Source organism: Amblyraja radiata, chromosome 3 (assembly GCF_010909765.2).
Source record: "Amblyraja radiata isolate CabotCenter1 chromosome 3, sAmbRad1.1.pri, whole genome shotgun sequence".
Lineage (NCBI taxonomy): Eukaryota > Metazoa > Chordata > Chondrichthyes > Rajiformes > Rajidae > Amblyraja > Amblyraja radiata.
This window is the reverse complement of record NC_045958.1, coordinates 43,329,951-43,345,633: the sequence shown is the minus strand read 5'-3', so window position 1 is coordinate 43,345,633 and position 15,683 is coordinate 43,329,951. Positions and strand designations below refer to the sequence as shown.

The 15,683-nt window shown below is 39.5% G+C and overlaps 1 protein-coding gene across 4 annotated transcripts in view; it reads left to right on the top strand.

Moving 5' to 3' along the window:
* cdc14b (cell division cycle 14B) overlaps nt 1–15,683 on the top strand; it is a 125,545-nt gene that overhangs the window by 24,491 nt on the left and 85,371 nt on the right. For all 4 annotated transcript variants that reach the window (XR_004411370.1, XM_033017707.1, XM_033017709.1 and 1 more), the window contains exons 2-4: nt 182–272; nt 671–746; nt 6,721–6,813. Coding sequence is in view for 3 of the 4 variants with exons in the window: in XM_033017707.1 (XP_032873598.1) it covers nt 182–272; nt 671–746; nt 6,721–6,813 (260 nt within the window). In the remaining variant the exon portion in view is untranslated. The remainder of the gene's footprint in view (nt 1–181; nt 273–670; nt 747–6,720; nt 6,814–15,683) is intronic.

Here is a 15,683-nt window from a genome sequence, read left to right as displayed (position 1 = left end):
TAGGTGTGGCGGTTTAAATTTTTAAATGGCTGGGAGTTTGCTAGCAGCCTATCGCAATGCGACTAAACGACTGCGATCCCTGTACTGGAAGAAAAACTGTGTTTACAATTGTCTGGTGTTTACTACTTGTTCTTAAAACATAATGGGCAATTTTACTTATAATCTTTCCATTGTTTTTCAGATCGTCTGTATTTTGCTATTCTTCGACATAAACCTAAAAACACCACAAACACGCACTACTTTAGCGTTGACGATGAACTTGTGTATGAAAAGTGAGTTGGAGCCACCAGTTTAGACTTCTCATTTTCAATTTCCGGTAAACTGTTGAAAATATTACTACGTCTGTCAGAGCAATGCTTAATGACTGAAGAGTCTGTGTTGTAATTAATGTTTAAACGTTAACGGAAATACATTTGTTATTTAAAAAACATGTTGAAGATTTTTAGTTTCAGTAATAAAATGGACTGTCGATTCTCTTTTTGCATGGGTTGAATGTTTGTTGATACATCTGATTGACCTGAATGGTCATAACGTTTTAAAGTGGTGGGGCCCAACTTGTCTTTTTCATTGTTGGATGCAAAAAAAGGGCTTAGTCTTGATGTCAGTCAACCTGATCAGGAACTTCTCGGTTAAATATCAGACCTTTTCCATGTTCATGTTTGTTTTCTAGTTTCTATGCAGATTTTGGACCTCTGAACATGGCCATGTTATTCAGATACTGCTGCAAGCTAAACAAAAAAATTAAAGTAAGTAAATTGTTTTTATCCTAAGTGTTTTAAAACAAATACTAGAAAACAGTTTTGTCAATATTCAGTAATCCCCTGTAAATATGATAGATCCGGTAACAGAAAGTCATCCTTCTAAAATTCACAAATCAATCCCAAAGAAACATGAAATGTGGGTGGGGTGGGGGTGGGGGGGGGGGGGGGAACTCGCTCATACGGAATTTATATGGAGACAAAACACAAAATATATACAGAGAATTGAACAAGGTTCACAAGTTGCCAGTTCAGAATGGGAGATCACTTAAAGGACTTGCTTTAGAAGCTGACAAGGCAATCTCTTCTAATGTTATTAATACTATGATAATTTTTCAAACAATGTAACATCCATTTCTAGTTAATTAAAACAACAACCTTTTCTCTTCTACGTAATATATCAGAGTTCCCTTACATATAGATGACAAACCCAGAGGGGCCTAAGACTTCGTATTAGCAATACATCTCCATTTATAACATGAAATTCAATGGGGGGAAAAAAGAGTGTGCATTATGGAAAATTGCACAAAGCATCCCCTCTGTGATGCAGGGATACACTGTAGCTGATGCGCTCAAATAGGGACATTTAGATGCAGATCCATGGGATTTCCAGTAGCAATTCTCAAGTTAGATCTTGGTGTGCAGTATTCCAAAAACATCATCGATTTTTGTTTTGATCAATGATTATCCAAAAGTGATTTCTGAACAAACTACGTTTCTTTTTTGCAACCACTGAGTAGGCTTGAAATTTCATGAAGAGTGATTAGATTTCTTAGTTTAATATGAAAAAAAGATCTGTACAGTGGGATTTGGAATGGCAGGACGGAAATTACAATGAGATCTTGTAATCTGAAGAAGGGTCTCGACCTGAAACGTCACATATTCCTTCGCTCCATAGATGTTGCCTCACCCGCTGAGTTTCTCCAGCATTTTTTATCTACCTTTGTAATATTGTCTATAACATTCAAGCTCTTGAGGTAACATGAGACATGAAAGTAAAGAATATTACCATTTGGTCATGGGTGATATTTATGGGAGGCTTAGATGTCAATTCTCCATCTGAAAGGTATCAAGTGTGTCCTTGTACTTATATTTTAATTGGCAATTTCACAGTAAACATTTGTAATGGAAACAGCAAATGTAAATTTGTTCTTATTGCAAATGTATCATTGGCAAGTATTGATAATAGCAGTGCCCATAATTTGAGTGTAGAATTGTATCAATTTCTTTCTGCGTTTAAATTGTTTTACATAATCTTTTTGTTGCTTGGATTATTTGGAAATTGTTTGTCTGTTTCATGGGAATATGTTTCAGAAGAATGAGAGGAGATCTGATTGAAACATTAAAGGCTTGGTAGGTTTGGGGAGGATGTTTTCTTTTGCTGAAGAAAGTGGGACCAGGCAACATGGTTTCAGAATAGGGGTAGGCTGATTGGGACTGAGATGAGATATTCTTCACTCAGCGGGTGGTGAACCTTAGGAATTGTCTGTCCCCGATACTTGAGGAAGCAAGGTCGTGGCGTTCATATGAAAAAGAGTTCAATAGACATCTGAGAATCAAGGGATGTGGGGAAGATGCTGGGAAATGGCACTAAGATAAAAGTTCAACCATGACCTTGATAAATAATGGAGCAATCTCAAAGGACTGAACAGCCTATTTCTGCTTCCATTTCTTATTCTTGTACAGTGCAAGCAGTATAGATTTTGCAAGATCTGGTTTAGTTAGATGGTCAGATGGTCTGTCATCATTGGTTCTGTAAAGCTAATTTATCTGAAATGTCAACTCCACACATGTTGATTATTCCTCGCATTTATAGTCACTTTTTATTTTTGTTTTCAGATTTTCATTGGCAGTATTTTGCACTTAGTTTTGAGCATTTGTGTTCAAATTTGTCCTTCCAGTTTCCTTGTGTTTCCACAGTAGGACAGCTAGTGTCTGAAAATTGAATGCAAATGGAAATATAAAAACGGATATAGAAGTGGGCAGCATTTAAACATGTGGATATTGTATTTAAATTAGCTTCAGATCCAGATCTCAACCCTGGGCATTTAATTGTTCCAATCTGTAGCTAAAGTTATTTTAAACTGATGCTTTGAAATGTTTCTTTCTGCTGCCCATGCCTTTCCCTCGTGGTTTCTGAGTAATTATTGTTAGAAACATAGAAAAATATGTAGGCCATTCGGCCCTTCGAGCCAGCACCGTCATTCAATAGGATCATGGCTGATCATCTAAAATCATTACCCCGTGCCTGCTTTTCCCCCATATTCTCCATATCCCTTGATCCCTTTAGCCTGAAGAGCTAAACATCCATTGAATTGGCCTCCACTGCCTTCTGTGGCAGGGAATTCCACAAATTCACAACTCTCTGGTTCTGTTATAAATAGTTATGTATCGCTGGAACTGTTCAGAGTCCATTCACAAATAGGCAATTTTATTGAAAGCCTAAAGAACGTCATATTTTGCGGTATGCCATTAAGAACTGGAATCAAGCGAAATTTCATCACCGAGAGTGTGGGTGAAAACATTCTTCTTAATATCCACTTTGAAACCTTCTGATCCTTGGCTATGATACGTTAAACCTGTGTTCTCTAGCTTTAGTCTGCTTTGGGGAAAGTGTCTGATTCCATCTATGCTTCTTTCAATTTTGTATTCACTAATCATAATGAACGATGGGGCAGGTCATGACCCTAAGGGCTTAATTCTGCTTCTATGTTTACTGTGAAGGTCAGAGTGATGTGTGTTGGTGCAGAGGAAAATAGATTTTACCCTGCATTTTAATATGCAATACAATTATTTGGTCTGCAATAATGCTCGAAATGGGAAATGTTTACATATCCATTCCTGAAATGTTTCCCTTTGATTCCAATCTGTTTTTTCTTTGTTTTTGGTCCAGACACCTTCCAATAAAAAATGCTTTAGTGGTGATGCTCTCCACGGACTGATTAGTTTATTTCATAAAGATTCAAACACCAATGTGTTTTGTGGAGACCTTTACAAACATTTTGAGTTCCTGCCAAACAATAAATCTAAATTGTTCTAATTATTATAATCTTATCATTGTTCTGAATTAGTGTGAATAATTCAATCAACATTTTTTTAAAATTTTTTATTTATTTATTTAAATATATATATATTTTGTAACTTTTTTTGTATATTCCATCACCAGAGGGAATCCAAAGAATCCCATTTAATTTTATGCAGCACACTTGGATCACTCCTCCGGTGTCTAAACATAAGGGAATAGAATAAGGGAAACAGAAGGGTCCCGACCCAAAATGTCACCTATCAATGTCCTCCAGGGATGCTTCCTGACCCGCTGAGTTACTCCAGCACTTTGTGCCTTTTTTTTCTTAAGGGAATACAAGCCATATTTATGCAACCTGTCCTTATGTTTTATTTCTTCAAGACTGAAGAATCAACATTGAACCTACTAGGAGGCCAATTTGTTCTTCGTGAAGTACAATCCACAGAAATAACTAGATCGATACCAGATAGGGAAGTGTTCTTTCTTATTCCTTTGGGTCTTTTTGAACATCCCTGCAAAACCTTGGTTTAAATATATTCAAGAGTCAAATGAAAATGAGATTCCCAATTTGTTTAATTTATTTCCATTGCTCATAGCTCAGGAGAGAGAGCATGGTTCTCATCAGTCCTCATGTGTTTCGAGTTTGAGATCACCTTAAACAATGAAGATATATAAGCCATTATTTCAAAAAGATGAGGTTAAAGTTAAATGATATCCAACATTCAGCAAACACTAGAACAACGGACTTAAAAAAATAAAAAATAAAAACTGTTACTAACTTGACATAGTTTCTCATAGTTGCTCTAGCAAGCCCACATATACAATAGTTGATTAGAACTATTTCCTGTTTATCTTTGTGGTTAGAATGTAATTGTTTATGTGCAGGGAAAAAAGTCTGTGGTGTTAATGCATGGTGACAATTTTAGAAAATGCATCTATAACCAGTTTCAACAAATGGCCTAGTTATAAAATCGGTTGCGCTGGGAATTGAGCTCTTTAAATTAAAAAAAAAACACAGAGCAAGCACAGAGAATGTCAGAAGCCATTATTTCATGATTGCTGGCAACAGTGACATCAAGTTCTAACAATTGAACATTGATAAGACATTGATATACACACCTGAGGGGTTCTGTTAGGGCAGATGTGAAGAGGCTTTCCCCTAACTGGAAAGGTTTGATCTAGGGACCTAGATCATGGAAGGAAGAATCATTTGTTCATTTGAGGTGGGAAGAGTTTCTTTATGCAGATCATTCTAAATTGTTGGAATTGTCTACATCTTGGACTTGCTCATTGAATATACTCAAGGCTGAGATCAATGGGGAAAATGGATTAAGAGCTAAGAATATGCTACGAAATTGCTGAATAGGAAAGCCGCTTGGGGAACCCCGTGGCCAACTGCTTCTATTTTTCTTGCTGTGTAATTAGTCAATGGAGAGAATGATACATTTTTTGCCCATTATATTTCCACATTATTTTCCATGTTACTCAATCCTGACGTTAGTCATTGAAATTTGTTCAAAGTAAGACTTTCAAAAACTTGTTTATAAACTTGTGGTATATTCCACAATAGCTTTAAATGTAGCCATTGTTCCCCCTGTGTGTCTGCTAATGTGTTTATTAAAATTAGAATAACATAAATAAAATACACACAAAATTGTGATGGGGAAAAGTGTAGTGAAGCTGGAATGGATAGGAAAATGCATTGTGCATGCAACACCAGTTTCATTTCACCCAGTGTACCTGTGAAATGGTGAGTGAGTGCAGATGAGTTGGGGAGGAAAAGGGGTAGGAGGAGTAAAGAATGACACAAATGTGTGTGTTGGTGTGTTTGCATGTGTGTTAGCGGAGGATCATGTTAGCAAGTGCTGCCGCACAAAAAAAACGATGTATTTCAAAAATCTGTCAATGTTTCCATGATCATTTCCAATTTCCACATTAAATGGAAACCTGATTATATTACCTTGTCAGACTGTAATGGTGCCCTCTGGTCATGCATTGGGCCCACTGCTGAGACTGGGAGGGAATTGGTACAAATACAGAAAAGGTTTACGAGTTCTAAATCTAGACATACAAATATAGAAAGAATTTCTCACATAATTTGGGACAGAATTACATGTCCTGATCCTGTTAGCCTTGCTCTTGATGGTTGGCACAAATGTATTAACCTTCCAGATACCCTGCACATGTCAGCCACATACAGGGGTGGCACAATGGTGCAGCGGTAGAGTTGCTGCCTTACGGCACCAGGGGCCTGGATTCGATCCTCGCTATGGGTGCTATCTGTACGGAATTGGTATGTTTATATTGTGACGCGTGGGTTTTCTCCTGGTGCTCCAGTTTCCTCCCGCATTCCAAAGAGATGCAGGTTTGTAGGCCAATTGGCTTCTGTAATTTGCCGCTAGTGCATAGGATACAAAAGTGGTATAACCTAGAGCTATTTTAAGGGTGATCATTGGTTAGCGCGATCTTGGTGAGCCGAAGGGCATGGTTCCATGCAGTCTCTAATCTAAACTAAATGTCAGGTACCCATCTACATTAATACCCATTTTTCTCGCTTTCCTTTCTCTCTGCCCTGCTGACATTCCTGCCATTGCATCCATACTCTGAGCCAATTTAAAGTGGCCAATTAACCTGCCAGCCAGGAGGAAACATGAGGGAAACGAAGATTGTAGTGAGAATGTGCACAGATTACATCCAATGTCAGGATTAAACCTGGAACCTAGAGTTGTTGGAGTCATGGTGCTCATAAGTGATTGGCTGATTTGACTAAAATACTTTATAGCAATCAAGTTTTTAATAAGATCACTAAGTACTTTGTCAACAGGAAGCAAAAGTGTCTCCAATATTATGTTTTATTAATTGGGAATAACTTCTGTCATTTATATCCATGCAGGATACTTTAAATAAAATTGTTCTCTTTATATTTTTGTGCTGTAGTCGTTTACCTTGGGAAGGAAGAAAATTGTTCACTATACAGGAAGTGATCAGAAGAAACAAGCAAATGCAGCTGTCCTTATTGGATCCTTTTCAGTAAGTGTTAAAAATGGGTAATCATCCCAGAGAATTTGTGGACTGCCCGTGTTAGATTTTCTCTGTCTTGCAAAGTTCATTGAAATTTAATGATTGTATTAACTCAGGTAGTTGAGCATGGATATTGAGAGCAGTTGCTAAATCAGTGGAAAGATGTGCATATATCTAGTTGTTCTGATGTGAATGAGGGAGAAACGTTTATAAATGTGGGGTTATATGTTTTCCACAAGAAAAGGACAATTCTTCTCAAAAAGAATGTAGTGTTTGCAGAACTAGTCTCTGACTAAGCATTGAGAAGGAAAAACATTGTTACCAGCAGTCAATGGAATATACCATATTTATACCTAACAAATTAATTATTTGTTTGTGCAGCATAATCCAAGGTCTTTGCTTTGTGGTGCTGAACTTTAGTAGGCTGTTGAATGAATAAGAGTAACAATGAACAGGCATTAGTTGTTTTTTGTGAACCTGCTTATGTTCCCAGCACTAAAATTATTGCTTTCCTGATGACATCTAAATTCTAATATTCTCTGATGTTATACCAATATTGATTTATATCTTTAAAATATGCATATTAAAATTTCCATTTAATAAAAAAAAAAAACTGAAGAAAGGCCAGTGACTGCAAGGGTATACATATCTATGTTTGAGTTTTAGCCTTGCAAACTTGCCAGGTCTCCCTGCTCCATCGGCCTCTTTCATCCATTGGTTGTCTTTGGACTTTGAGCTTCACCTGCGTTCAGGGCTTTTAATGAAACTACGTGTGTACTGGCTCTCTGAATTAGAAAGTCTGTTCATGTCTTGAGGGAAAAGTAATGCTGTCACAATTCCAATCAATCTGTTTTCCTCAAAGACCCCTGGCTCCTAATAGCCATTGTTGGGATATAAAATAATAATCGTGAAAGAGCAGAATGCAAACCAACATTTGTATTTGACATCCCACATCCCTGCAACAACCCTGCTACCACCTTCAACTCGCAGGCACGTTGGAGCTTGTGATTTGTATATCACTTAAAATTATATTGAATATATAATTATATAGAAATTGAAAAGGGATATATTTGACAGGAAAAGAAAATATTAAAATATGTCAAATTTAATTCTAGGAAAGAAGTAGGAAATTTTGTTACCTTGTTAATCTTGGGAATATACAAGTTCCTTTGTAATTTTTCTAGTTTTGTGTGGTTGCTGTCTTTAACAAAAATATTGTTTTGGTATTTAGCCATTTAGTTTATAATTTCTCATTTTGATAGAACTATTGGCAAAAAGACCAAATTGTTTAACAGAAAGCTACTGCCTTATTTTCCATTTTTTTGTCCTTTTAAATTTTGAACAGATCCTGAGAAAATAATTCAACACTTTTATAGTTTGGAATTTTAGTTGCTTCCATTTTGCTTATGAATTAATTTGCTGCCAAAGCAAGGTATAGATTTTTGGAATAACGTGCACAACACTGTGTGCATATTGTCAAGGCCCATTTCCGCACTAGTCCAGTTTATCTCCTGGTAAAGGTGGAATCTTTTATGCAGAGAGGGACACCATTCAGCCCATTGTACCGATACTAGCTGAGAAGTGTTGTTGAGACCAATCATACTTTATTGCTTGATCAGTACTTGTAAATTCCTCCCGGGCCATAATCATAATCGTAATTTATTAGCAAAGTATGTTTTGGAACATACGAGGAATTTGGTTTGCCATAGTCATACCAAAAAAGCAACAAGACACACAACTACATAAAAAATTGACAAACATCCACCACAGTGGCTCCTTCACATTCCCACTGTGATGGAAGGCAATAAAGTCTTATCTTCTTTCCTCCTTTCCTCCCGCGGTCGGGGGAGTTGAACCACCTGCAGCGGGCGATCAAGCTCCTACGTCAGGGTGGTCCAACCTCCCGCAATGGGATGGCCGAAACTCCTGCAGCTTGGAGTTCCCGAAATCAGTCCCTAACCAGGGACTGAGAGCTTTACGATGTTAAAGTCCGCTGCTCCTGCAGTGTGGCGCCCCAAAGGCCGATCTCTGGCAAAGGGATCACCCACTCCAAGATGTTAACGTCCACAGGCTCTGCGATTCTGGAGCTCTAGGTCCCAAACAAGAGGCCGCCAACTCCACGATGTTAGGCCGCAGTGCAGGCGGAGATCCAACACGGAACTAATCTTTCAAGCACCATACCTTGGTATTCATTGGATGGAAAAAGAATCCAAATCCTTTCTAATCACCTTACTTTGGTATCAATTTTAAGCTCTCCCTCATTCATCTATTCTATGAATCTGCCAACAAAGGCAAATATTCCTTTGTTTTCTGAAGCAGAACTTCTATCCATAGATAATGCCTACTCTCATGAGCATTTCTCGCATTTTCTATTTTACCTTGCTTTTTCCTACGTACTCTATTACTGATAAACACTCCTACATCCTTCCCTTCTATATGTGCCTAAATGCCAGCATTTATTGTGTATTAATTTGCCTTGTTTGCCCTCCTCAAATGTATTATCTCACTGATCTCTGTATGTCCATTTCCAGATTATCTATTAACTGCCTTTATCTATATTCACCTATCATTCGCCAGGCTTTGATCTGCCCCATCTCTCTTCCAGCTTTCCTCCCACTGTCACTACAATCACTCAAGAAGAGTCCAAATTTAAAAGGTGTCTCCATGTTCTTCAGAAATGCTGCCTGACCCGCTGAGTTACTCCTGCCCATTATTATTATTATTTTGTTTTTGTAAACCAGCATCTGGCATTCTTTGTATCAACCAATCTATTAAATGTTTATAGAAACATAGAAAATAGGTGCAGGAGTAGGCCATTCGGCCCTTCGAGCCTGCACCGCCATTCAATATGATCATGGCTGATCATCCAACTCAGTATCCTGTACCTGCCTTCTCTCCATACCCCCTGATCCCTTTAGCCACAAGGGCCACATCTAACTCTCTCTTAAATATAGCCATTGAACTGGCCTCGACTACTTTCTGTGGCAGAGAATTCCACAGATTCACCACTCTTTGTGTGAACATTTTTTTTCTCTCATCTCAGTCGTAAAAGACTTCACCCTTATCCTTAAACTGTGACCCCTCGTTCTGGACTTCCCCAACATCGGGAACAATCTTCCTGCATCTAGCCTGTCCAATTCCTTAAGAATTTTGTAAGTTTCTATAAGATCCCCCCCCAATCTTCTAAATTCTAGCGAGTACAAGCCGAGTCTATCCAGTCTTTCTTCATATGAAAGTCCTGCCATCCCAGGAATCAGTCTGGTGAACCTTCTCTGTACTCCCTCTATGGCAAGAATGTCTTTCCTCAGATTAGGAGACCAAAACTGTACACAATACTCCAGGTGTGGTCTCACCAAGGCCCTGTACAACTGCAGTAGAACCTCCCTGCTCCTATACTCAAATCCTTTTGCTATGACTGCTAACATACCATTCGCTTTCTTCACTGCCTGCTGCACCTGCATGCCTACTTTCAATGACTGGTTTACCATGACACCCAGGTCTCGTTGCATCTCCCCTTTTCCTTATCGGCCACCATTCAGATAATAGTCTACTTTCCTGTTCTTGCCACCAAAGTGGGTAACCTCACATTTATCCACATTATACTGCATCTGCCATGCATTTTGCCCACTCGCCCAACCTATCCAAGTCACCTTGCAGCCTCCTAGCATCCTCCTCACAGCTAACACTGCCCCCCAGCTTCGTGTCATCCGCAAACTTGGAGATGTTGCATTCAATTCCCTCGTCCAAATCATTAATATATATCGTAAATAGCTGGGGTCCCAGAACTGAGCCTTGCGGTACCCCACTAGTCACTGCCTGCCATTCTGAAAAGGACCCGTTTACTCCTACTCTTTGCTTCCTGTCTGCCAGCCAGTTCTCTATCCACATCAAAACTGAACCCCCAATACCGTGTGCTCTAATGCCCCTGTCCCAATTAGTAAACCTGAACGGAAACCTCTTGAGACTTTGCACCCCACCCAAGGTTTCCGTGTGGTTCCCGGAGGTTTTTGTCAGTCTCCCTCCCTCCTTCCACTACCTGCAACCACCGGGAACCGCACGGAAACCTTGGGTGGGGTGCAAAGTCTCCATAGGTTTCCGTTCAGGTTTCCTAAGTGGGACAGGGGCATTAGTTTCCATACTAATCTCTTATGTGGGACCTTGTCCCACATAAGTTTCCCTGCTGGCATTTATGTTGAGTTCATTCAAATCGGCGTTCAGGACAAAATAATTCCAAAACCATTTGTTCACTATTATCCACCATTATCTATTGTATTGGATTACAATGTGCATGTATATTTGTGTATGATTTTTGTGGGTGTTGGGGGTGGGGTTGAGCTCCTATACAGTGCCCTCCATGATGTTTGGGACAAAGACCCATCATTTATTTATTTGTCTCTGTACTTCACAATTTGAGATTTGTAATAGAAAAAAAATCACATGTGGTTAAAGGGCCGGTTGAGTTCTTCATTAGGATGGAGAGTGACATTGTTAATTCAGAAACAATGGTTCTGAACTTAAAGAAAGGTAACTTTGAGGGTATGAGACATGAATTGGTCAAGATTGACTGGCAATTAATTCTAAAAGGGTTGACGGTGGATATGCAATGGAAGACATTTAAAGACTGCATGGATGAACTACAAAAATTGTTCATCCCAGTTTGGCAAAAGAATAAATCAGGGAAGGTAGTGCATCCGTGGATAACAAGGGAAATCAGGGATAGTATCAAAGCGAAGGATGATGCGTACAAATTAGCCAGAAAAAGCAGCATACCAGAGGACTGGGAGAAATTCAGAGACCACCAGAGGAGGACAAATGGCTTAATTAGGGAAGGAAAAATAGATTATGAAAGAAAACTGGCAGGGAACATAAAAACTGACTGCAAAAGTTTTTATAGATATGTGAAAAGAAAGAGATTAGTTAAAACAAATGTAGGTCCCTTGCAGTCAGAAACAGGTGAGTTGATCATGGGGAACAAGGATATGGCGGACCAATTGAATAACTACTTTGGTTCCGTCTTCACTAAGGAAGACATAAATAATCTGCCGGAAATAGCAGGGGACCGCGGGTCAAAGGAGTTGGAGGAATTGAGTGAAATCCAGGTTAGTCGGGAAGTGGTGTTGGGTAAATTGAATGGATTAAAGGCCGATAAATCCCCAGGGCCAGATAGGCTGCATCCCAGAGTACTTAAGGAAGTAGCTCCAGAAATAGTGGATGCATTAGTAATAATCTTTCAAAACTCTTTAGATTCTGGAGTAGTTCCTGAGGATTGGCGGGTAGCAAACGTAACCCCACTTTTTAAGAAGGGAGGGAGAGAGAAAATGGGGAATTACAGACCAGTTAGTCTAACATCGGTAGTGGGGAAACTGCTAGAGTCAGTTATTAAAGATGGGATAGCAGCACATTTGGAAAGTGGTGAAATCAATGGACAAAGTCAGCATGGATTTACGAAAGGTAAATCATGTCTGACGAATCTTATAGAATTTTTCGAGGATGTAACTAGTAGCATGGATAGGGGAGAACCAGTGGATGTGGTGTATCTAGACTTCCAGAAGGCTTTCGACAAGGTCCACATAAGAGATTAGTATACAAACTTAAAGCACACGGCATTGGGGGTTCAGTATTGATGTGGATAGAGAACTGGCTGGCAAACAGGAAGCAAAGAGTAGGAGTAAACGGGTCCTTTTCACAATGGCGTGCAGTGACTAGTGGGGTACCGCAAGGCTCAGTGCTGGGACCCCAGCTATTTACAATATATATTAATGATCTGGATGAAGGAATTGAAGGCAATATCTCCAAGTTTGCGGATGACACTAAGCTGGGGGGCAGGGTTAGCTGTGAGGAAGATGCTAGGAGACTGCAAGGTGACTTGGATAGGCTGGGTGAGTGGGCAAATGTTTGGCAGATGCAGTATAATGTGGATAAATGTGAGGTTATCCATTTTGGTGGCAAAAACAGGAAAGCAGACTTTTATTCTAATGGTGGCCAATTAGGAAAAGGGGAGATGCAGCGAGACCTGGGTGTCATGGTACACCAGTCATTGAATGTAGGCATGCAGGTGCAGCAGGCAGTGAAGAAAGTGAATGGTATGTTAGCTTTCATTAGCAAAAGGATTTGAGTATAGGAGCAGGGAGGTTCTACTGCAGTTGTACAGGGTCTTGGTGAGACCACACCGGGAGTATTGCGTACAGTTTTGGTCTCCAAATCTGAGGAAAGACATTATTGCCATAGAGGGAGTGCAGAGAAAGTTCACCAGACTGATTCCTGGGATGTCAGGACTGTCATGAAGAAAGACTGGATAGACTTGGTTTATACTCTCTAGAATTTAGGAGATTGAGAGGGGATCTTATAGAAACTTACAAAATTCTTAAGGGGTTGGACAGGCTAGATGCAGGAAGATTGTTCCCGATGTTGGGGAAGTCTAGGACAAGGGGTCACAGCTTAAGGATAAGGGGGAAATCCTTTAAAACCGAGATGAGAAAAACTTTTTTCACACAGAGAGTGGTGAATCTCTGGAACTCTCTGCCACAGAGGGTAGTTGAGGCTAGTTCATTGGCTATATTTAAGAGGGAGTTAGATGTGGCCCTTGTGGCTAAGGGGATCAGAGGTTATGGAGAGAAGGCAGGTACGGGATACTGAGTTGGATGATCAGCCATGATCATATTGAATGGCGGTGCAGGCTCGAAGGGCCGAATGGCCTACTCCTGCACCTAATTTCTATGTTTCTAAAGTGCACATTGTCAGATTTTATTAAAGGCCATTTTTATAATATGGCCCCTTGTCTGGACCTCGAGTCCGTAATAAAGTTTATTATTATTATTATTATTATTATTATATACATTTTGGTTTTACCATGTAGAAATTATAGCTGTGTTTATACATAGTCCCCCCATTTCAGGGCACCATAATGTTTGGGACACATGGCTTCACGACCGTTTGTAATTGCTCAGGTGTGTTTAATTGCCTCCTTAATGCAGGTATAAGAGAGTTCTCAACACCTAGTCTTTCCTCCAGTCTTTCCGTCACCTTTGGAAACTTTTATTGCTGTTTATCAACATGAGGACCAAAGTTGTGCCAATGAAATTCAAAGAAGCCATCATGAGACTGAGAAACAAGAATAAAACTGTTAGAGACATCAGCCAAACCTTAGGCTTACCAAAATCAACTGTTTGGAACATCATTAGGAGAAAAGAGCTTACAAATTGCAAAGGGACTGGCAGGCCAAGGAAGATCTTCACAACTGATGACCGAAGAATTCTCTCTATAATAAAGAAAAATCCACAAACACATGTCCGACAGATCAGAAACACTCTTCAGGAGTCAGCTGTGGATTTGTCAATGACCACTGTCCACAGAAGACTTTATGAACAGAAATACAGAGGCCACACTGCAAGATGCAAACCACTGGTTAGCCACAAAAATAGGATGGCCAGGTTACAGTTTGCCAAGAAGTACTTAAAAGAGCAACCACAGTTCTGGAAAAAAGGTCTTGTGGACAGATGAGACGAAGATTAACTTGTATCAGAGTGATGGCAAGAGCAAAGTATGGAGGAGACAACGAATTGCTCAAGATCCAAAGCATACCACCTCATCTGTGAAACACGTTGGTGGAGGTGTTATGGCCTGGGCATGTATGGCTGTTGAAGGTACTGGCTCACTTATTTTCTTTGATGATACAACTGCTGATGGTAGTAGCATAATGAATTCTGAAGTGTATAGACACATCCTACCTGCTCAAGTTCAAACAAATGCCTCAAAACTCATTGGCTGGCGGTTCATTCTCCAGCAAGACAATGATCCCAAACATACTGCTGAAGCAAGAAAGGAGTTTTTCAAAGCTTAAAAACTGGTCAATTATTGAGTGGCCAAGTCAATCACCCGATCTGAACACAATTGAGCATACCTTTTATATGCTGAAGAGAAAACTGAAGGGGATTAGCCCTCAAAACAAGCATAAGCTAAAGATGGCTGCAATACAGGCCTGGCAGAGCATCACCAGAGAAGACACCCAGTTACTGGTGATGTTCATGAATTGCAGACTTCAAGCAGTCATTGCATGGAAGGATATGCAACAAAATACTAAACATGACTTATTTCATTTACATGACATTGCTTCGTTCAAAACATTATGGTGCCCTTCTTCTTCTACTTCTTCTTGCGTATGGCGTGCACAGCCTACAGTTGTAGACACCAAAACACTACATCTATTTGTTTGTGCACGTTGGGTTGATTGCTTTAGTCGAAACAGGGTGGACCACGTGAAAGTTGCAATCTCGCACTCCTATGGTGCCCTGAAATGGGGGGACTATGTATAAACACTGCTGTAATTTCTACATGGTGAAAACAAATTGTATAAAAATGGGCTTTATTAAAATCTGACAATGTGCACTTTAATCACATGTGATTTTTTTTTTTCTATTACATATCTCAAATTGTGGAGTACAGAGGCAAATCAATAAATTGTGGGTCTTTGTCCCAAGCATTATGGAGGGGACTGTAGATGGATATTTTGATACAGAGCTTGCAGAGCATTTGAATAAATTGTTAACTAACAGACAGTTATTGTTCTTGTGTATTTTCAACATGGTAATCTATTGCCTTGTATACCAAAGGCATAATGGAATTAATGAAGCCAGAATAGCCATTGTATACATCTACTTATTTAAAGCAATTCATTGCAAACCTCAATTTAAAAAATTGGAAAGACAATACATAGCTGCTCTATCATCTCTAAGGAAGACGTTTGTAGCTCTGGATAGTGAATATGAATGGTTGTTATGGTGAGGAGAGGATTAGGCTTGGTTATGGTGACCTGGATGGTCATGTTGCGTATTAAGTCTCAAATTGAAATATCGAACCATAAATACAAGTAATCCATCTTT